Raw genomic sequence first — 24819 nt, 5'->3', positions numbered from 1 at the left:
GTTCGTTCCTACTAGCTGTAACTTGATATCTTAATGAAACTTGGTAGGCATGTTCGTCGGTAACATAAGAATATGGTATTGGTGGTTCGTTATTATAGATGAGCGTAATCGGAACACTGCTATACCAAAACGTCATTAAACAAAATGTATAAAGAGCCATAACTAAGAATTAAATTTGGCACAACATTGCACACTAAAAAGGGGCATCTGTGGTTTGAAAATTGTCAAAAAGTGGGCGTGACCCCGCCGCGAATAAATTTAATATATATATATCTTCCAAACGAATTAAGCTATGACATACAAATTTACACAGGATAAATATTTTTAACTCCTTTCCACAATGTACGAACGGGTTTTAAAGGAGCCAGTGTCAAATTTGAACAATGGGTGTTGCACCGCCCTCACTTAAGTGAAAATCCGTATCTCGGGACCTACTCGACCGATATCAACCAAATCGGTACATAACATTCCTTTGGTATTCCAGTCTTACAGAGCAAAGATGGGGGAAATCAGACTACATCCACAGCTACTTCCCATATAAAACAATTTGATTCTTTCACATTCCAGTATACAAATTAAGCACCAATTTGCATGAATAATTAATATGAAGTGTGAGGCCTTATGATCAAACACTTTTAAAATCGCACAGAAACAGTATAAATTCCCCTTTCAAGTTTTATCAAACTGAACGCAGTATGCGAAATTTTAGTGAAATCGGTTCAGTAGTTTAGTTTAGTTTATACATTATTTCCATCGTGAGTAACATTCCGCGAAGAAACGGACTTTGCGTTGCGAGTATAAACTTATATAGTTCCCTCCCCAAAATTCTACTCTGGATCCGCCCCTACATATATGCATCAGAAACTATATTCTATTTCCTTATTAAAGTAAGTAAATTTGCCTGCATGCAAAAACTCACTAGCATAGGTATTTGTTACAAGTGCTTTTAAGATTTTTGTTATACAAGAGTGCAGATATTCCAACCTCAATTCTCTACAACTGCTGGCATTCGTAACCCTTGACTTGGCATATTGCTTACAAAAGCATTGAATGACAGCTTTGATATTTCCATTGCTGCTTTTGCAATTTAATCTGACGACACTAGTCACACTCGGACTCAGCCTTCTAATAGCTTTTACGTGTTCGTTATACACTTTTTAATTCGCTAAAACTTTTTAGCTACAAAATACGCTTTAGTACTGAATATTGAAATTACAAAGTGTACATTAAGGAATATTTATTGATATATCGCACATTATATGTAAAAGAGTCCCAACTCGAAAAAAGACAAAATTTCAGGAGGAGCAAAAAACCGTTGTTGTAAAAATAATTGAATTTTTAAAGTCAAATCGTCGTCCATAATGTGGAGTATCGTCTTCAAAGAGGTCTTACTCAAATATGATTTATCGAATAACAATGGGATCATCACAATTACTTCATCGAACGTGGAACCTTTCAAATGATAAAGATGACTCACTCCCAGACAAAAATATAACTTTGCAGAATACATCAGAAAATTTACGAGTTATTGCACCAAACGCGATACAACTACAAATAGTACTAAAGTTACTCTATTTCGAAAATTTTTGAGTGTTGATCTTTTGTATTTAGTGTATTAAGTATATATTATATATATATTATAAGTTTTAGTTTTTATCTTAAAACAAGATTTAACTTAACTTAAGAGCATTTTCTCAAGCTAAATCCTATCTACATCCTATCTACATATGCAAATGCTTCAATTAAAATACACAATACTCAGGTTCACTTGAATCAATGAAAAATTCAAATATTTTGTTCTAACGTTTACTCAATGAATTTTGACTACAAAATAGTAATCAACAGGATATCTAATTAATCTACGTAAAATTTCCGAATTTCATAAAATACTGGCCCATATGACAGTATTTACATAAGTATAATGGGTTGGATTTCAATGAAACTTCGCTTATACAGTGATTACGATTAATATTTTCAAAACGAAATAATCTCACATTTTCATAAAGTACATATGTACATATGTTCAAACATATTTATTTGTTACTCCCTCTCTTTCATTTTTCGCATTTAAACCAGCTTTACTTATTTTTCAATTTTGACAATGGCCTACAACAATAAGTGCAAACAAATGCACTCTGCAACTGACAGAAAATATTAGGCCTCTGTCAATTGACATAATGGTTTTACCCAAAATCACGAAAAAAGTTGGTGTGTGAATACAAAGTATGAAAATATATGTATGTAAGTGCATGCGTGCGAAAGTAAATTCTTGGAAAAGGTATGTGGTATACTCGAATAGTCAAAAGAAAATTGGCTACTAAAAGTAAACTTCTAAAAATCGGTAGAGTTATTGAAGTGCTATGTGGATGATATTAAAAAAAAGGTTGTTGTCTATCGTACCGAAATACATTCATACGCAAATCGGAGTAGTTGTAATCGACTATATGTTCGAGCATATGCGCCTAAAAGTATGCCACGACAACTTTTCACAGCAGAAATATTAAACGCATTGAAATATTTTTCGTTCGCTCCTTGTCTGCCGCAGACGACGTTTCAGTGTGCTGCCTTTGTTATTTTTTCATTTCTTTTCAATTTTGTAAATATCAATTCTCTCACTAACCTGCTATTCTGGCTGCATACGAGCGCTCCCCCCACATGATTCGGAGGCAACCACTCACGTGCTCTAGTTGTCTCTTTCTATTGTCGACTTACACTGGGTGCCAACATAATAGAGCAACGACTGTTTCGACTGCGCTGTCTAACAATGGGCGCGATTCCCATTCTTTCGATTGTACTTTGTCATTGTTTGTCCTTTCCCTGTTTTCACTTTACGGAAATGAAATAACGAACTCGAAATTGAATTGAGCAAGTACAGTGAAGTGGGCGAAGTGAAAGGCCGAACACACGTCAACTATGCAATGGGTTTGTGAGTTGGGTAGGAGAGTTGAAAACTCATACAAATAGTACTCGAGCGGTTTGTATATTTTAAATTGAAGTTGTTACATTGCAAACGGATGTTTGCTAGGCATTTTTGGGGAATCAGGTTTATCAATTCTTTCAAAATATCATAATTGAAATATTCCTTTGTATCGCACTGATTAGGAAATTAAATATTGTGGCTTCCAAAACAGGAAATATCGGTTGGTGTGAAATTTATATCCGACCACACATATTGAAAATGTAGATATGTAAATGATTTTAATCATATGTACTATACATATGTATGTATCTATGTTCTGCTTTTAAATTATTAATGTTTGTTTTTTTGTTTTGTTCTAGTATTCTTATTGTATTCCAGACTCACAAGTAAGTAATGGGTTAATGAGCGAGTGTTCTCAAAAAGGCGTTTCCTTTTGCTCAACTTCGCAACAATTCATTCGTAATTAATTTGCATTGTTTTTCCAGTTTTCTGTTGCAAAGTTTTTCAGACAAAGCTCTAATGGATCCGTGTTCATTTTCATCTGTCGAGGCGTGCATGCTTTTTAATGCTCAAATGAGTGGAAAGTACTTTGGAGCAATTGCCGTATTTCAATGATTTCGAGTTAACGGTTGCAAAAAGTGCTTGGTGGCACGCATTAGATTACCAGTGTGGAATATGGGAATTGAAATAAAGGTGTACTTATTACACTCTCTTTTACTAAAATATCCAATGCTTTATTTAGAGCTTTTGATAATATGCATATACTTATATTATTTGTGCCAAGTTCTAATAGGATAGCGTTAAGCGAATTTAATAATGATTTTCGTAGCAATTATAACAAAAATAATATAATGGACATATCTATATCTGTTATATTATATTAATAGGCGATACACCAAACCGATATCGCGAGCTGTCGAAATACTCGTATTGTTACGTCAAGTTTTCGAACCACCAATAGCTTTTTAGTTTGTACGAGAAAATAGTTTTTTTTCTGCTGCTCTACGTCCGCTCTTTGAAGCTCAGCTTGTACACAGCTACTTAAAACTATTATTTTTTTTAGTGTAATAAGGTCTTCCAAGTTATAATGTAAAAAAAGATAGACAGTTTTGTTACTCTTCGAATCGGCTTTTCTGAGATATGTGGTTTGTTCCGTCGTTTTGTTTAAGCTTTTGGTGGATTAGCACAACCCACAGTTGCACGATTACGCACAATCCTATAACGAAAACAATCACCTCAAATATCTACCAAAATGTAACACTGATTGCAACAACAACCCGCTCACTTTGAAATCTAATAATTACCTAAACCACCAGAGACGAGTGTCATCACAAGCACACCGCATTATTCGCCGCCGGCGAGTTGTCAAAACTGACATTAACGCGCTGTCAAACAATGACACAACGAATACATAAACTATTTGAAATCACTCGACCCTCAACTGTCTGGTGGGCGGACGGATGGTGGTTTGTTTATTTGATAAAGGGTGGGTGAATTAGTTAATGTTATAGTGGCAACAAAATCAAAAGCTGCCAACTCATCAAGTATACTCCCTCATCCACTTAACCAGTTGCATAGTTAAATGATTACGTAAAGCTAATCTCCTGCATCGCAATCGACATTGGGCTCAAGTTGCAGGTCTCGCAGAGAATTGAAAATAAACGGCGTGTGTCAACGCCAGCCAATATACAATTTCGCACAGCTTCAGCGCATGCACGCACACATATGTGCCTACGCATTTCCCAACCACCACTCCACTTGCTCGACAAAAATAATTCAATTTCAATCACACACATCAACGATACTGTGTGAACGGCACGTGCCATTCGCCGTCATCCATCCTGCGCAAAGGGCGCAACGCCCAAATCACAGTCTAAACTTCCCCAGTAACAATATGCTACATCTTAGCATAACAATAGGCGCAAAGCCTTAAGCAGCTCAATGTCTAGCTTTCGCTCAGTGTCTTTGCCAAGTCATCGCCTTTGACTGTTTCATTTGCACTTTATTAAATATGCAAACGAGTGTTTTCGCTTAAGTGATCGGCTGCGTCTTCGCGTTGTCATTGCTGCTCGTCTGCACCAACGCTACTGCCACCAGCGAAGCGTTGTCAAAATACAGATAGAATAAGTTTTGGAAGTTTTGTCAACGATACTCGAGCTTAATTTAAATAGATTTTTGTGGTTTTAAGCGAATACATTCATTGACAGGTGTATATATTTGAATGAAATTTACCTTAGACGTAAGGCACTAAAGAAGTGAAACGCAGATTAGCATAGTTATTGGAAGCTAACTTGGATCTGTCCTAACAGAGATAAGCAAAAAATACAATACCAAAATAGGAAAGCCTTGAAGAAGCCTATGTATTGCTAAATATGTAAAAATATATTATCTACGAAATATAAAAGTCAATATGTATATATATTTCGGGGCATAGGAACAGTTTAAACATCATGTTTGAAGTAGATGTTCGGTGGTTACAAGGAATGCCTTATTTAAAACTTTATAGTAAATGTATTTTTTAGTCAAGAGCTTTTACTCTAATGTAAGAGTTTTGGATCACCTTCAAATTATTAATGCATTGACGACATGGTATTTTGACACGCGATATACTTTACTGGTTTGTGTGATATTATTGTATCTAAATATGAGCAGTATTATTGTAACATTAGTATCCTACTGTGCCAATCTTACTTTGCACCAATATACCACTGTGATCAAATTGAAAGGTGAATTTTTTATTTGTACTTCGCGTGTTTACGAGGGTAACTGTAAGTGACCTGCGGTCTTCACAAACCAAAAAAACACACAATGGACCTTTGACGTCGGTTTCGACTCGACTATGATTTCATGACTGAAGTCCGTTAAAACCGTAGGAAGTCATCATTGAATTGATATGGCAAGTTTAGGTTTGAACGCATTGATCCATAATTGTGTCTGGAAACTCTCGCTTTGGCTTCTTAAGAGAAAACCTTGATACCTTGGTAACGGTTCTGATTTCCCGTTTGGGACAATGCCTGTGGCGACGATGTAATCCTTCACGAAAGTCAGCGGAAAAAATTACCCTTTGAAAGCGTCGTTATCCCCAGCCAAGGATGGTTAGCCAGTGAGCAGATGTCAGCTGACGGGAAAGGTAGGTAAGGCTGTGGTACGATGCAGAATTGCCCGCACCAGAAGAGGAGTATCTGCTAGGTTAATGGGAGGTTCGGGGACTTCAGGTAACTTAAAAAATGCAAATAGAAAGCAGGCAATGGCAGGAAGTAAGTTGAAGTCAGACCGTCGCATATCATCAAAGACAAAAGCTCGCTGCGGTCGCACGCAGACTATTCAAAAGTCCGAATAGGATGGCAGTACTCTTGAGTAGGCTGTGAGGTTGCCAAGCGGCGGCGAAGATGACAAAGCAGCGTGTTCGAGTAATCTATATACTCTAGCGGAGGCCCATCGAAAGACAACCAGAACCAATACTAGTTCGCACATGAACTTAAATAACACTGTTTGGAGAAGCTCATATATAAACGCTAACCTCGCCGTGTAAGGATGAATATCCTCTGATCACAGGTGTATTGGTTTTATCGTGGAAAGAACAGGTCCAAATACCGAACTATATAGGAACTTTAGGAAGACAACTTGAAACTTTTACGACGAAAGAACTTCAAACAACTATTGTTGAAGGGAAGCTTGAAAGAAAGCTCCTTTGGTGAACTGATCTTCAAGCAGAGAACTGTACACTGCGACTTGTAGAAGTGGTTCGCAGTTAAGAGGAGTGCAGGAAGAAGATTCTTCACGCGATCACAGCGAGAACGTCAAAAACTGCAAAGCCGATGAGCTTGCAAGGTGGCATCCTAATTTCACCCGATTGGAAGCAATTCGATACCTCGTTGTCGTTTTGTGTCCGACCTATGTATGTATCTACCGAGACTTCTGCAAGCGCTGGTCAACAACTAGACACTTCCAAAAACCAAGCAAACAATTGAACTGGAATTTTCCCGCAATGATCTATTTTTATACTCTTGCAACCAGTTGCTACAGGTTTTGTTCACCTCTCGATTGTACGTATCACCTAAAACTAATCGAGATAGATATAGGGTTATATATGTATGTATGTATATGTAAATGATCAGGATGACGATAAATGTTGAAATCTGGTTGACTGTCTGTCCGTTCGTCCGTCCGTGCAAGCTGTAACTTGAGTAAAAATTGAGATATCTCGATGAAACTTGGTAGGCAAGTTCCTTAGTACAAAAAAATTGGAGTTCGTAGATGGACGTAATCGGACCTCTGGCACGCCCACAAATCGCCATTCACCGAAAACACATAAAATATCTTAACTAAGCACAAAATTAAGATATAAAACTTTAATTTTGTGCAGAGGATCGCAATAGAAAGAGGCATATGTGGGCAAAACTTTTTGAAAAAGTGGGCTTGGCCACGCCCTCTAACAAGTGTAACGTACATATATCATAAATCACTTAAGCTACAACAACATTTGCTGAGTACTAATTCTACTGACAGTGTGCAAATGGATGAAATCGGCGGTTAACCACGCTCACTCCCATATAACGGTACTGTTAAAAACTACTAAAAGCGAGATAAAGCAATAATTAAATACGCTAGAGACATACAATTTTACCACCGAGATGACATAAGAGAGCCCTATGGGAGACAGTGTGAAAAGTGGACGATGGGCGTGGTACTGTCCACTTTTTGGTCCACATCTCGGGACTCGTCCAACAGATTTCAAAAAAATTTAGTACGTGGCACTCCCCTTACTTCCTTATATCACAGTGTGAAAATAGGCAAATTCGGATAACAACCACCCCTACTTTCCATATAGCACAATTTTAAGTTTCACTTGATTCGTTCAGTTTCCAGTTTCCAGTACAGAAATCAAGAAGCATTTAATATAACGGGATAAAACTTTGTACGAATATTGTCTTTAGTGTGTGCCACCTTATATTCAATATTTTTTTTTAATCCAATAAAAACTGTTCAAGCCCCTAGGTACCGAATATATAAATATATCAATAACATATATTTTCCTTCACCTTCATACAATCTTTAGCGGTCAATAAAAAAAGCAAATCATTAATACAATGTATATACATTTTTCCACACCCCCATACGACCATCGCAGTTCAAAAATCAACAATACAATAATACAAATTAAAAACGAAAATAACAATAAGGTGAAGTATTAAATTAAAAAAAAAAGGCCCACAGCTTTAATTTTCTCGCGCCCAATATATACAAGAGCTTTCCGAAATATTTGCTTCACACATGAACATAATGACTCAGAACTCGTATCAATGGCGCAACATGCTTGAAATCACGTCAATCTATAGACCGCCTGAACTAAGGGTGCTTGCAAAGGTCAACAGCGGTTGTGAGTACCGTGGTATGCGGTCAGATTTCGAGTTGAGAGTTGAAGCAACTCCAGTCGTAAAGAATTTCCCTGCAACCGTTGTAGTTGCGATGGGCTCGTATGAGCTTAATATTCATAACCCATCTTATTTCATACACTTGTTTGTATTTATAAGCACACATTTGTGTGGGAAATTCATTTGTTACGTTCAATTCATTGTTCTGAGTACTTCATTCTAAGTGCACTGGGCGAGTGAACGTTTTTGCGCCTTATTCATTGTTTTTAAGCATAATTGGACTTGTGCTCATGTAACCATCACCATGGGAAACCCTTTTACCACTGCTTTTCTAAAGATTCATTTCAGTATTATTTCCGTTGAGAGTTGAAATAAATCCAATTTTTTTCTTGTCTAAAGGAGTTCCATACGTTCTGTGCATTCTTTTGAAAAAAATAATTTGTAAATGTTCAACCCTACACACGTCGTTAATTGAAGAAGTACTCTGTACTTCATTTGGCTGTGTACACACACTGATACTATAATATATGTTATATATTATATATAATGTTTCTGATATGATTTGTAATTCTTTGTTTGCATATTTTTCTATAAATATTATTTGTTAATTATCATAATTGTGCTTACCTAAACGTTTCGATATTTCGGAGTTATGCATTTTCGGATTATCCTGTGCAATTTTTCGTCGCTGGAGTCTAGACCAAACCATGAATGCATTCATTGGTCTTTTGATGTGTTCCTCGTTTTGACGTTTCGTTGTATTTTGTATCATTAAACTAAAGAAAACGTCGCTGTAAAAGTAAGAGGTGATCATGTTACAAGCAAAGTTTATAAAATACCGTATATTGATGAATGTACTATGGGAAGAGAGGCGAAGTGGAGAAAATAATTTATTTGAATAGTTATTTTATTAATGGGTGCTGCTAATTTGTTGTAGGTAAGTGTGGGTAAGTAAGTTCAACTAACAGCATATTTAATTTTCTTCAATAATTGTCGCCCGTCTGCAGATATCGGTAAAATTCTAGACTTTTAACAGTGCTGAACTCAATTTCAAAATTTTCTGAGAGGGGTAATCGGCATGTTTATTAATATGTACAATAATTAGAATATAATATAATATCTATGAACAGATCACATGCAGAGTATTGGTATTGGCCATTTAAAGTTGACCCATCTGGCAACGCTGTAACTTTTAACAGCGCTGACAAATCGGCTAATGTCATACCGCGTTAGAAGCGTCATTCGAAGACAATTTATACCATGAAACAGTACACTCCAAAAGAACGCGCTGAAATTGTTCAGCTTTATATTCAAAATAACTTTTCAATTGTGTTAACTCAACGTGCGTTTCGCAAAAAAAATAAAGTGAAAAGTGCTCCAGTTAAGAACACAATTAAGTCTTTATACGCAAAATTTGTGAACACCGGTAATCTCAGTAATGCCAGTCATGCATCCAGACAACGCACAAGACGTTCTGATGAAAATATCGAAGCTGTACGAGCCAGTATTGAGGAGACTCCATCGACATCGAGTTATCGCCGCTCTCAGGAATTAGACATCTCTCGCACCACTCTCCGACGCATAATTCATAAAGATTTGAAGATGTTTCCATATAAAATTCAAATGGCACAAAAACTAAACCCAGCTGATTATCCGCGACGCCTTAATTTTGGCAAATGGGCCATCGAAATGGCTGAAAACGAAAAATGGTGATGTTGACTGGCCACCGAGATCACCAGATTTGACGCCACCAGACTTTTATTTGTGGGGTTATTTGAAATCCAAGGTATACGCTAATAAGCCAAAGACCTTAGCTCAACTGAAAGCCAACATTCGACGTGAAACAGCCGCCATATCATCCGAAACATTGGCCAAAGTCATGGAAAATGTCGAAAAAATAGTGCATTTAGCTGTCAAAGCTAAAGGTGCCCATTTACGCGATCTAATTTTTAAATATTAGCTGAAACAAATCCCCTTGGACCAAAATAAATTATTTTTGAAATGAACAAAAAACATTGTTTTCTTTTGTTCTTTTTTTTAGAAACAAATGGGTCAACTTTAAATGGCCTACCCTGTATATCATAGGATCCGTCATACCCAGACAATTACAAAAGTTAGAAAAATAGTGGCTTAAGAACCACCGAAATTTTGGAACAACATATGCAACTTTGACAATTTTTTCTGGAAGCAAAGAAAAAGAACCGTCATACCAGATAATAACCAAAGTAATAGTGCTGCAAGCATCACGAAGTATTCAGAACAATATTTGCCCTTAAAGTACTTTAGCTACTATGCCAGTCTAAAACCAGAAAAAATTACGTAACTTTGACAATTTTTTCTGGAAGCAAAGAAAAAGATATTGAGTTTCTTTTGTTTTGGCTTACTGGTCACTGACCGCCAACCCAACACCCCTCTCACTTTTCTTCATATGACAACATTTCAGAGTGGTGCCCAAAACACTCGCTTAAGATGGGGGAAATGCTAATTATTGCACAACGTCAAACATCAACAGAAATCGGAATTTGTGTATATGTATGTGTGATCTGCGTGTAATTGAATAGACATTTTTAGAATTGCATACATATATACATATGTATGTATGTACGTGGATGGCGTAATTACCTGGCGCTACTGCCACTATTCATCAGGCCACCCATATTTTGGTGTAGATTTGTCATCGGCGAAGTCGCCTGCGCATTGTGGTGCAGGTGTGCAGCGGCGGCGGCCATTACAGATGCGGTACTGGCTGAATTCGTTGCGTTAGCGGGTGACGAAACGGCGGTTACGTGCGCGTTTATGTGACTGTGCGTGTGATGGTGGGTGGTATGGTGCAGCGAATTTTGATGCTGACTATGCAACGCTGCTGAGCTGTGGTGTTGCAGCTGATGTGCGGACGAACTTGAAACTCCTACAGAACCACCACCTGAGCTCACTGAGCTGCCTGATCCGGCTGAACCAGCCGACGACGAAGCTGAGGCTGACTGATGAAGTAAAAGCGACGTGGATGACGATGCGGCGTGATTATTGCTGCTGCTGCTGTGTGGATGGTGTGACAACGAAGTTGGTGAGGTGTGAATGCCCGAGTGTGACGCCAATAGTGAGGTGTGATGATGGTGCAGCGATGCAGACGCTGAGTTGCTAGATGTTGGTGAGTGGCTTGTCGAGGATGCCGAATTCAATGATAGCTGGTGATGGCTTAGATGATGATTGTTGTGATGTGCTTGTAGATGGGCTTGTTGGTGATGATGCTGTTGTTGTTGCTGCTGTTGCTGTTGCAACTGTTGTTGCTGCTGTTGATGAACAACCGCGGCTAATTGACCTAAATGGTGATGATGATGATGATGCTGGTGATGGTGCCCACCTGTACTAGTTGACGATGTGACCGCCGATGCAGAATTAAGATGGTTTTGCAGTTGCTGTCCTGTTGTGGATAACGAGAGTGGATGCGCGAGCGATATGCCTGATAGCGATAATGATGGGATGCGATCCATCATTTTGTGCAGATCCGCTGGGAATATTTGTTTGTTGGCGTGGCTATGGTTGTGGGAGTGGTAGTGTGTGGAAAAAGAGGTCCTTGTTGGAGTGACGGAGTAATGGTGTTGTGTTTGGTGGCAAGAGCTAAAGGCAAATGGAGGCTGTAAAGACAAAATTGATTTATAACTCCGTGAGCATACCTTATTATGTAATACAATATGTGCATAATTAGTTAATATTAATATTAATTTAATATTACGAATAAGAATAAGGATACATACTTTCAGTTCGATCTATTATATACTTAATTATTGAATATATTTACCTATAATATATAATATTGCGGTAATAATTTTTAATAACCCCGACTAATTTTATAAACAATTGAGATATTACCGTGGAATAGTATGAACTTTGAACTAAAGTTGAAGAAAATGGTTTGAGTCGCGTTAAATACTGCGAGTAAAGATGTGGCGACTCGAAAACACCTCAACTGCTATAAGGAAGGACTCACGGGTTTTATGTTTTTGTATAAATAAGTACATATTTGTTGGTTGGATGTGGTACAAATCGAAATAAATTAATTTCAATTTAAATATAAAAAATAGAAGTAAATGTACAAATACATATACGGTTGTCAAATATCCCTTCCGCTTTTTTGCGCTTTACTCAATGCTTCATAAAGAGTGTTACAGCGATCGGATTTAGTTCAAATATGCGCCGTTTCGTTCGATAATCTGTTTCCATCTTGACGGCAACTTCATAATACCCCCCTCGTAGAAGCCCTCCTTCTTATTTGCGAAGAACTCGGCCAGCCACCTTTCACAAGCCTCTTTTGAGCTCAACTTTACACCAACAGGTAGTAATCACTTGGCGCTATGTCCGGGTTATATGGTGGATGCGATAAAACCTCCTATTCGGCTTGGCCACTGTTTGGGACGATTCAACAGCCTTCGACCACGACCGTTTTCGCTTGATATTGTCGTATGTGATCCATTTTTCGTCGCCAGTCACCATCCGCTTCAAAAATGGGTCGAGTTCGTTCCGTTTCAGCAGCATATCGCAGGCGTTAATTCGGTCCAGAAAGTTTTTTTGCGTCAAATTATGCGCCACCTAAACGTCAAGCTTTTTCGTGTATCCAGCCTTCTGCAGATGGTTAAAAATGGTTTGATGACTAGCTCCCATCTTCTGGGCGATATCACGAGATGCACATGCCGGTCTAACTCAATGTTTTCAATGATTTAATCGCTATTCGTCGTCACAGGTCTTCCGCCGGCTGGCTTATCCATGGTGTCGTTTTTACCCGCTCTAAATCGTCGAAAACATTCCTCCGCAGTTCGAAGTGATGGAGTACCATCCCTGGATTTGCTTTTAACGAAAGAAAACTTAAAAATAGTGCGAATTTCGGCGTTAGTGAACTCCGTGCAAACGTCTATAACGCAATATCCATACCAATCATGCATAGCGTTGTTTTGTAGGTTATGTGAAGACCTTTCAAAGATGTCGCTAAATCCAAAAGACAAAAAAGGCGGAAGGGAGATATTTGACAATCTAATATGTATAAATGTATATGGGAAACACCGTTGGGTCGAACGGAAAGTAGTTGAAGCAAATCTTCAACAAACGATAAACATGTCGAATGCAAAGAGATTTATTTGCACAGGCAAGTGAAAGAGATGAACTCAATATATGTAGGTAAATATGGTACGTAGATATATAATATACTAGCTGACCCGGCGAACTTCGCCCCGCCCAATTTTTATTTTTTTTTTGGAAGTCATAGACTCGTATAACTTTACCACAAATAATATAAACTTCAAACAACGCATTTTCATTTAATGTTTGTAGCGCCATCTACTGTAACATACCGCACTCAATACCGCACTTAGCGCCACCAACTGGTGGATAGCTCTTTGCTAATAATAAACAAATAATTTGCAATAAATAAATAATGCGACTATAAGGAGAATTATAAACTATCCTATCTTTTAAGTTGGACCAAACTGCACACAGTGTTAAAAATTTCATTAAAATCGGTTCAGTAGTTTAGGAGTCCATCGCAAACAAACAATGTGACACGTGATTTTTATATATTAAGATAACGCATACGATCATTGATTCAATTTAATAATTCCATCAGCAAATGTGAATGCCAGAAACAGTGTTAACCCAAATTTTGTTTAGTGCATCGTACATATGTCTCAAACATATGTCCGACAACCGCGTTTTCATATAAACTTAAGAGTACATGAGTAATATGCTAAGTACCGTTTGTATGGGGGTGTTATTTACCGGGGGATGTTTTGACTGACGACGAATTAATAGCTTATAAACTTCTACATAACCACCAAGTGAAAATGGTACAAAAAAAAAAAAAAAATGCACTGTAAAAAAAGTAAATAATATAAGGGACAGTTTGACAAAATAAAAGGATTGGGTTGTGAAATTCGCCGGCATGCGCTGTGGTCTCGCCCGGCTTAGTGTTTTATGGTAAGTGCCTTTACGCCTAATGAATTTCTCATTGTTCACAAAGAAATACTTCACTTCAACGCAGTCAACGTGCACAACGAGCGTCTGCCGAGGAGTGGTGGACTTCATCATATATCGCACAGTGGTTACAGAAACGTTTATGATACAAATAATGATCAAATATTTATAGCATTTAGCTGCTACTATAAACAATAACCTTTTTAAAATAAAATAAAGTGAAATGTTCTTTTAAACAGCCATATCGTAGACTGCGCGTGAATTAATCATTCGCATGTGTTTTAATTTTCACGCGAATGAAAAATTAGTATCATGAACTTCGTGTGAAAAAAAAGTTGTAAACTCATAAAGCCAATTATCCGACGGGTTTAGCTTAAACACTTGTTTTTATTTATATATCGTACATATATTTTTATAATCAAATCGGTTTTAGCTGAAAACATTATGGAGATACAAATTTTCGGATGTACTATTGATATATTTGAATGAATAATGGGTTAAAAAAAACTTGAATGGCTATTCCGAAATCAATTTCGTTAGTAGGCCGTAATTCACATAAAAACGTTTTTAAAATGAAGTAAACAGTTAAAAAAAATTGTAAATAAAAAACTTAAATTAATAACAGTGATTTGAAGAGTACAGTGGTCATACATGCCATGTAAATTCAATTGAGACCTGAGTAACTTATTAAATGCAACTATAATTGTTCTATTATATACCCACTTAACATTAATTAACTATTTTTTTGCAACTTGACCACAGTGTGGTGGGCGATGGTGCTGAAAATCTGGCGACGGAGCCATTCGCTGAAAGGTTAAATTTTAAAAAGATGTCGGTATGTCTATAAGTGAGCGTGTCGCTTTGAATTTTTCGCTCACTGAATTGGTATACTTAAGCGGAGGCGGAAATGCGTTTGCCAGCAAGCCAAAGAGTAGGCCACAGGCAAACGACAGCTCCACACAAAGACTCATTTTGTTTGAATATTTTATGAAAACTTAAAACAAAGCAAAATTTCAGAGAATACAAAATCAGCAAAGCTTCGGTACTGGCAAGAGTGTGACCAACGTGTTGGAGGCATAGCATTAGCTGGGGGGTTAACGGTCAAAAGCATTAATAGCTTAAATCAATTACTTAATTGAACAACAACGGAGAACAAAAAAGGAGCTGACGCTCACACGAATTTCAAGTATTTAAACTTGTACCCAAATAGAGGTCAGTCAACTCTTAACTTCATCCTTTCATAAAGCAGATTGTTCCCTAGTGGCGAATAAGTAAACAATTTTAATGGATGCGTGTCGTCGAGTGCCCTAAAGTGTTGCTTTGCAAACGGAATTGGTATAATACTTGTATATACTCGTACGAGTATGCCCCATCCTGACCCTTGTATTGCATTTGTTTATCACAGTCTGTATTATTCACCCTCAATATTATTCTTTCGCCTATTACTCCTTCGCCAACGCATCCAGTAATGCCGGCTTTTGGCAAATTCTTATTTGGTCTTCTTTTTGTTATATTTGGCATTGTTTTCAAAGCATAACGGAGTGAAAAGCTGTAAAATAATCATAATCAGGCAATTTATTTAATTTCCATGAGGCTTAACTTAAACGCTTTATGACCAGCTTAAGTTTCGGTTTATGACACCGACAGTTGTTGGTATTATTCTCTGCTGTCCTCTCAAGTGCTTTACAGCTTGATGTATTAATTATTTCCTGAATTGAAGGGATGTACTACTTTTTCAAGTTTACAATATGGCCACTGTGTTTGACTATTTCCTTCAAGGGCATTGAAGCGATCTTTAATATTCTAAAGTAGTACTGTGGTAAAATTTTCACTTCCGTTGTTTTACATTTTTAGAGGCGTTGAAAGGCAAAATAATGAAAAGAGTTAAACGGATAATATGAAAATTTCATATCTCACTAACTAAAGTATTACATTGTGCAAAGCTTGAAGCTTGGAGGATACAATTTAAAATATGTTTGAAAATGGGAAAAGACAGACCAAACCCGCAACCAGTGTCCAACTATTGGAATTCGGATTTTTTATTGTTTTAAGTCCATGGATATTAAATAAATAAATTTTTCTTGTTTATACTCTACAAAAATTTTGTACAAGATTATAATAGTTTTATTCACTTAACGATTGCCAAAACCAAAACCAATCCAGATATATTACGACGCCGGTGTTTCTTTCGGAATGTCTGTTGGCAAGCGATAGAGTCGAAATTGAGATTTCGGTATTAAACTAGATATATGTATGTACTTGTTGTATTGTTGGTTGGCATTGCATAAGAACAGAATCACGTGGTAATAGCGCGGTCAGCAGAGAGTGATATAATAATTATTTTCTTTAGGCGTTTTGCGAGTCTAAGGTTTTCAAAAAGTTCAACATATTTAGCCTGAAGTACACTTTAGGGTTGTAAAGACATTATTCAAATAATTGAATCAAGCAATTCGGTCTATTAGTTTTAGCAGATAAACATTTGAAATCGATTTTTTCAAATCGGAACTATGGTTCTCTCAAACTGTCACACGCAGTTCTTTGAATTTTAACTTTAGCTACACAGTAGCAAATCTTTTTTAAGTCGCCTGTCGAGGCCATAGTCACTAGCCGTTACTTTGTTTAGACTTAATTTTAGGATTCCTTATAGTGTCCTAGCTTCTTAAATGCGTCCTGTGGCTCCGGACCATAAATTTGCTAATATCCCGTATGCCGTCATTGTGAATTCTAACAGATCCGAAAAAAACTTAACACTAACCATTTTCCCGATGTTTGGAATTTGAATTCATAGAAAAATATACATAATGCGGTTTGGTGTAAAAAGTAAACTAGTGCTCTAAAAGTTTCTTCTAGTTCCTTAGTAGGGCGGGTAAATATAAAAGAAAAGAATAGAAAGTATGAGCTCTTAATTGTAACGGCAAGGTCTTCCGCCTTCAGTCTTCTATTTTTTTTTTATTTTCAGACAGAAAAACTCAAATCTCGCTTCCAGCTACTTGAAAAAATATCACGTTTAACAGATTTGTAGCAAATGGAAGATTCTATAAAAATGTTCCTAACCGTTTAAAAGATAGTACAAACAGTTAATTTTTTTTTTTTTGAACTTTATAATTTAATGAAAAAATATCATTATAAATTGATTGGAAAACTTATAGTTTTGTAAGAAATTGACTGTTTTACAAATTGGTAATTCAACATGCCATTGTATATCGTTGTTTTTTTATTTGGGTATTGGCGCGATTATTTTTTCCGAAAAATATTTCACACCGATAAGTTTTTTCTATTTGTCATATTGTTCATCAATTCAATTAAGAAGTTACATGGCTTCACCGGTTTCAAAAAAACTACTTTTTTATTGTCTTATCAAATTCGACAAAATCTCCAAAATATTGCGCTTAATTTCAAGTTGATCTGAGTAATAATTTCGGAGATAGCCCTGAGAACTTGTGGGGTTGAGGCTAGCTAGGCTAAGCACTTATAATATAATCCTGTAAGAAGTTATCCTGCCAACGCGGGTCACCGGAAATGGCCTTGCAATGGCCAAGATTAAAATATTTTTTTTTTTTCAAAACACTCAGAATTTATTTGTGTTTGTAACAATAAAAAATTCTAATAAATATTTCATTTTTTGTATGAAAAAAATTTTTGACAAAAGGCTGTTTTTCTCGAGGAAGCCCATATAACCTTAAAAATAACTCAGTGCTCACTTATTTATTAATTTACAGTTTTACAAAATACATATGTATAAGTGAACATAATCAAATAGCTATATTAAATATAATTTTTATATTAGGAACAAAATGCGTTAACTTCAACCATTACTCAATTATACTTGAGAACAAGTCTTAACGCAATTTTATGACGGCAAATTACACACTGACCAATTTATTCGGCATATAGTCTCCCAGAAAAACAAAAATCATTAAAAATAAAAAATATATTCGAAATGGCGAAAAACGAATTCTGGTAAAGTTTGAGCTCTTAAAATTGATGCATGTTAAGGGGTGGCTTAGTGTAATTTTTGATTATATAATGGAATATTTTTTTTTTGGTTTCCTTGGATGTTTAATATTACTCTTGTAGAGAAATCAAAAAGCACTAGGTGCCACCAGTTAATATTAACATCAATAGCTCAAAATTTACCAGAATTTATTTTTTCGCCATTTTGGACGATACACATTGCGACAGAATAAGTATACGAGGGCTGTCCGATAAATAACCGACCTAACCATGATGCACGCGACTTTTTCAAAATTTTTTTTTTTATTTTTCTACATAGTCTCCTTGTAACTCCACACACTTCTCCCAGCGATGCTCCCATCTCTGCAACCCTTCCAAATAGTACTTGGCGTCTTTGTCTGCAAAATACGAGTTCACATAAGATATTGCCTCCTCATTTGACGAAAATCTCTGACCGCCGAGCGCAGTTTTAAGTTGAGGAAACAAAAAAAGTCACTTGGTGCTAGATCCGGTGAATAAGGTGGATGGTCAAGCAGTTCGAACCGCAATTCGTGGATTTTCGCCATGGTGACTGTTGAGGTGTGAGATGGTGCGTTGTCTTGGTGGTCCTATCTTCTGGACGATGTCACGAGATGCCACATGCCGGTCTAACTCAATGTTTTCCATGATTTGATCAATATTCGTCGTCACGGGTCTTCCGTCGGCTGGCTTATCCATGGTGTCGTTTTCACGCGCTCTGAATCGTCGAAACCCTTCCTCCGCAGTCCGAAGTGACAGAGTACCATCCCCCAAAATACCATTAATCTCACGCCGCGAATTTCGACGTTAGTGAATTATTTTTTAATTATGAATTGTTTTTACTATTCTATCTTCTAAGTTGGTTCGAATTGGACACAGTGTGCTGAATTTTACCAAATTCGGTTCAGTATTTTAGGAGTCCGTCGCGGACAAACAACGTGACACGGAATTATTATCTCGACAAGTTTTAGGTGATACATACAACCGTTAGGTGAATTGATAATATTAGGGTTGCTTGCAAGACTATAAAAATGTTAAATAGTTCTTTATACTCCTTCCTTACTTTTCTTTTTATCAGAAACGAATTGGTGCAATTAAATACACATACAATATATGCACTTTTAATAAACAATATACAGAGAAACCTCTCCTAACGGACACCTCTATTAGACGGACACCTCTCTTGGGAGGACATTTTTTCATGCACCAAGTTTTAAGTACAATTTTCAGAACAATTCGCCCCCCCTTAGGCGGACACTTTCTTGGCCGGATGCGGACAGTTCATTGCTACAAAGTTGGACGAAACCCCTCTACTAAGCGGACACGAAGCTCTTATCGACGGACATTGACTTGGGCGGACGCGAACCCCTCGTAAGCGGACAAAATATGAGAATGTGTGTATGGCGTATGTATAAATAACAGATTATAACAAATGAAAAAAGGGGACTCCCCGAATTCAATGTAATTAGGCTGTTCACGGTAAGGTGGTTATCGAGTTATGTGGTTATGTGATTAAGTGAACAACAACAAAATGCGGTATGACAAAATAACCAAAGTTGACCAACCTAGGCCCTTGTTTACAGATTATGTGGTTATTTGCTGATGACACAGTGGTTGAAAGAACTCGACAAAAAAATGGAGTTGAAAAACAGAAAAGTACTTTTGTTTTTAGACAACGCAGCATCCCACCCTCGCGATATAAGTTTGAAAAATGTTAAAATACTATTTCTGCCTAGTAACAACACCTGGGCAATGTTCAACCGCAAACCGTAAAAAATTGCTTTCAAAAGGCAGGATTTGACAAAAATAGAAATCTGGCTCCTGAATCCGATCCCGAAGATGACTTGCCGTTATCAACGCTGGCTTCGATTTTTGAATTATCAAAAGCCCTTGGAGAGTGTACTCATTCAAATCCGGATGACTTTGTCCAAATAGATAATAATGCATGGACCGAAAGCTCAGACATAGAAACTATTGACGATAATAGTACTGATAATGAGAGTTCTACCGAAGAAAGAAATGAAATTTTCTCAAACGAAACCGCATTGACTGCCGTTTCAAATTTAAAAAGATTTTGTAGCGACGACCTTATTGCATTCGGATTGTTGCAAAATTTGGAAAGCCATCTGCAAAACAATTTTCTTTTAAAAAAGCAAAAAAACCTAAGCCAGTCTACAATTACCCAGTTGTTCAAGCAATGAATTTAATATTTATATTTTTTATATATTACTTCATGTGAATTTACATGAAATTTATATGAATTTTTGAAGTACATAATACATACATACATAAATTCCTGTTTGAACAATGTTATATGAATTGTGTTGCATTTAAATCTGAAAGTGGTGAGTATTAAGGACGTAATAAAATTAAAAATTTATAAAATAGCTACCCACTCCATTGAGCGGACACCTCTCATGGGCGGACAAAAGTTGGCTGACGGTGAGTGCGCGCCCAAGGGAGTTTTCACTGTAGTATACTGGACTTCTTACAAATTGTGTACGGGTCCTTCCGTCCTAACTACTTGATTAGGTTGTAAAATACTGCATGTGCGCGCGTCGAGAAAATTGCAGAAGCTGACCGCCAACAGTTTGTTGTCAAACGCATTTTTTCTTGCAATTTTGCCAACAATAACTGTACTAATTTTACACGAACAGTGGTGAACAAACAACAAAAACAGTTACATGATATAAAAAACATAATTGCCTTAACAGCAGGTTGCAGCGGAATTTATGGCTTAAAACGGACACTACGTTAACACTTGCAATCTCATCCGACTACTTATTGCCGCTGCTAAGCCTGAAATATGTGTACACATGTGGATGTAAGGTAAATCTGACCGTGTTAGCCCCGTATTAAAAGTTATGACAATGTGAAATTTATATTGTATAATATTCCAATATAAAATAAAATTCCTAAAACCTTTGCAAATATCTTATTTTATTACTTTCTTGATCAATAATCAAACCTTGGAGAATCGAACAGACACGTGGCATTAGGATGATAAACTAGCATAACCAAATAGAGATTGGACAGTAAGAGGCTACTTTAATGAGGTAACAACCAGAGGTGACTGAAGTGACGAATTAAAGACGGCAGATTGATACATACATATGCATGTATAGTACATATATATTTGTTTCAGAAACTTAAGACAGCGCCACTTACTGCTGGGTATTTGCATACATTATGTGTATTAAATACATATGTACGAAGGTTCAGTAATAAAGAGTTCGATTTTAATACGCTTCGCCTGCATGTGCATTCCTGCCACAATGTCAGTGCCATTTGATTTTGATCTGTTCCGTGTTCCGTTCGAAATTCGGTAAAGATATTTCGTCAAATGAAAAATTTTCCATACAAATACTTGTATTCGATCGTTCAGTTTGTTTGGCAGCCTTATCCTATAGTAATACGATCTGAACAATTTCTTCGAAAATTGTATTACCTTAAGCAATAATCCATGCCTAATTTCGTGAAGATATTTTCTCTTATAGAAATTTGTCCATACAAGCACTTGATTCCGATCATTAAGTTTGTATGACAGCTACTGCTAAAGTGAGCCGATATCGGCAGTTCCGACAAATGAGCAACTTCTCTGAGAGAAATAGACGTGTGTAAATTTTCAGTTCGATATCTCACAAACGGAGATACTAGTTTGCGCATATACAGCCAGACAAACGGACATGGCTAATCCCTGGTCATTTTTTATACTCTTACAACATGTTGCTATATAGTAAAATAGTTTTGTTCACCTCATGGTTGTTTTTATCACCTGAAACTTATCGAGATAGATATAGGGGCATGATGACGAGACGAGATGAAAACCAGGTGACTGTCTGTCAGTCCGTCCGTTCGTCGGTACCAGCTGTAACTTCGCGGTATACGCGTTCCTTGGCAAAAAACTGAGGATGAGTTCGCAGATGGGCGGAATCGGACCACTGACACGACCATAAAACGCCATTAATCGAAAACGTGTAAAGTGTCATAACTAAACCGAAAATTAAGGGAGCCACCAGTGGTTTGAAAATTTAAACACTGGAGTTAATGAAATTAAAAGGACAAGTTTTCTTAAAAATTTTTTGGCTTAGCGCTGAATTAAAAGGGAATTGCTCTATAACTTGGTAAAAATCTCATATCACTAATATCATCCATTCTGATACTTTGGTTGACGTCTTCCAGTCTCTTCGGTTGAGTTGATATCACACACTTATGTACAAATGAGGTATACTTGAAGATATTTTCATATAATTTTAGCGAATAAAATTTCTTCCTATAATGAATGTCTTTCGAGAATTTTTTTAAATAAAGTTTCTCAACATCTGAAGGTATTTTCACAGATTTTGATTCTTGCAAGTTGAAGGAATATAAAATGAATGGTTACAGCCTTTCCCTTTCTTACTTTTTATATATACTTTATAGACCCTTGGGTTTCAATTTTAGTGTAAAACTTAATACATTGTGGCAAAAAAGCACGCGGAAATTGTTATTAAATTGCTCGAGTAAATAATATTAAAAAAAGGTATTTTTCTAAGTTGCCAGGACTGTCTTTAATTACTATGTCAAATATGAACGCGATCTGACGATCAGTTTTTTTAAAGCAGCTGCTTAAGTCGGTGCCTCTCACAGAAATCGTTGAAGACATGACTTGTTGTGGAGGACCTTCGACCTCTTCAATTGATGAAAATATACAAAAAGTAAAGGATATTGTGCTTGAAAATCGTCAGGCAAGTGTTAGAGATATGACATGAGAGCTCGACATCTCTCGCGGGTCTATTCGGATAGTTCTGGATATTTTGGTATGAAAGCCGTTCTTGCTTGACTCGTCCGATTTTTTTAAAAGAGTACCGTAAACAGCTCTCTTTGGACAAGCTTGATCGTGCCAATTCCTATACCACATTTATGGAGAGCATTATAACTGCCCATGTGCCATCGGGATGAGTTTGATACACAAACAAATCAACAATCATCGGAATGGAGACAAAAAACGAACCGAAACCAAGAAAGCATCGCCAAAGCCGCTAAAAATCAAGGTTATGCTCATTTCTTTTTTCGTTATTCGTGATTTGGTGCATCATGAATTTGTTCCCAAGGGACAGACGGTCAGTAAGGAGTTCTATTTGACCGTTTTGGATCGGAATTATGGAAGAACACTTCATGGATTTTACACGATGTAACGCACCATCGCATCGAGCCATGATTGTGACCGAATTTAAAGCCAAAAGCGCATTTAACACCATCGATCAACCACCGTATTCTCCAGGTTTGGCTCCGTGTGATTTTTTCCCCAAACTAAAATTTTCGCTTCTTGGAACCAGTTTTCAGTCGATCGAAGAGATAACACAAAATTCGCAGAGGAACTGAAAGCCATCCCAAAAAGTGCTTATGAAAAGGGTTTCGAGGATTGGAAAAATCGTTGACATAAGTGTATTACATCTGGTCCGGATTACTTTGAAGGCGACAAAATAAATTTTGATAAATAAGTAATATCGTGCGTTTTATTTACAATTTCCGAGTACTTTTTCGTCACAATGTATACCCTTTCAGAGTATAAAACGAAAGTGTTATGGTAGTAATGGTGTTGGCGGCAAATGTTCGCGTGTTAATCTTCGATTTCGCTAAAGTTACCATCAAAATTTGACCGGCTGCCTAGCTGCGAAATTGTTCGACGGATTAAGCTGCAAATTTATGGTAACAGCTGGAGGTCGGATTCGGAGTCGGCGTTGCACACATATCCAGCGTCCGCAATGAGCCGTTAAAGTTGGAGCCCATTCTGAGTAAGTGGATGCAAATAGCCTGCATGACTCTGTCTAATCCCCAATGAAAGCAAACAGAGTTATTGTTGGAAGATGATAGTTTCTTAACAGTATAGCTGGTACATGCCTTTTTGGTTTCACCTTTGTTTTTGTTGTGGTACTTTTATTTCCATGGTACAGAAGTGTCAAACAGCTTGTTGGACAGAAGTGACATGCCAGACCACATTCGAGTTTAACCATAGTGACTGTGAGATCTTTATGTTTGGTTGATTTTATATATATGTATGTACATACTTGTGTATATATACACGCATGCGAGTCAATAACTGCGGCAAGTTTCGGACTTTGCCACATGTATTACAGGCGACTATCTCTCCACAGTAGTTAGAATCAGCAATCCTGCTGCGCCGAATTTCAAGTATTATTTTGTACTCCGCTTACAGCCGTTTCATTATTACTTATAAGTTTATTACTATGGTTTTTATTTTTTTGCTCTCACAAAATATTGCACGGATAATAATTGTATTCACCTTAAAGTTTTCTATAACACTTAAAAGTAATAATAAAGATAGGTGTAGACGTGTATATCCAAATATGAGATGAGACACATTGTGCTCCGATGCCTATCTGTCCTCTCGTTTCCGGCATTCCCACCTTCTAAAAGGTTTAATATACGCTCTAAAAGCATATACTGCCTGATCATGTTGGAACCGGCAATGAAAAGCAATATTTTAGAAATTTTAATAGAAATCTTTATTATCACCTTCAAAATTAAAAAAAAAAACAAAACTCACATGAGAGATGACTTTCGTTTTGTGTTTAGCCAAAAATTCAG

The 24819-nt window shown here is 36.9% G+C and overlaps 1 protein-coding gene across 4 annotated transcripts in view; it reads right to left on the bottom strand.

The window, feature by feature from the left end:
* LOC105223463 (SOX domain-containing protein dichaete) overlaps window positions 1-24819 on the bottom strand; it is a 137154-nt gene that overhangs the window by 37424 nt on the left and 74911 nt on the right. For all 4 annotated transcript variants that reach the window (XM_049457564.1, XM_049457565.1, XM_049457563.1 and 1 more), the window contains 2 exons: window positions 10918-11930; window positions 8923-9086 (listed from right to left, as the gene is read on the bottom strand). In XM_049457564.1, the coding sequence (XP_049313521.1) occupies window positions 8923-9086; window positions 10918-11789 (1036 nt within the window). In that variant the 5' untranslated portion in view covers window positions 11790-11930. The remainder of the gene's footprint in view (window positions 1-8922; window positions 9087-10917; window positions 11931-24819) is intronic.

This window comes from Bactrocera dorsalis, chromosome 5, assembly GCF_023373825.1.
Source record: "Bactrocera dorsalis isolate Fly_Bdor chromosome 5, ASM2337382v1, whole genome shotgun sequence".
Taxonomy (NCBI): domain Eukaryota; kingdom Metazoa; phylum Arthropoda; class Insecta; order Diptera; family Tephritidae; genus Bactrocera; species Bactrocera dorsalis.
This window is presented reverse-complemented; position numbering and strand designations above follow the sequence as displayed.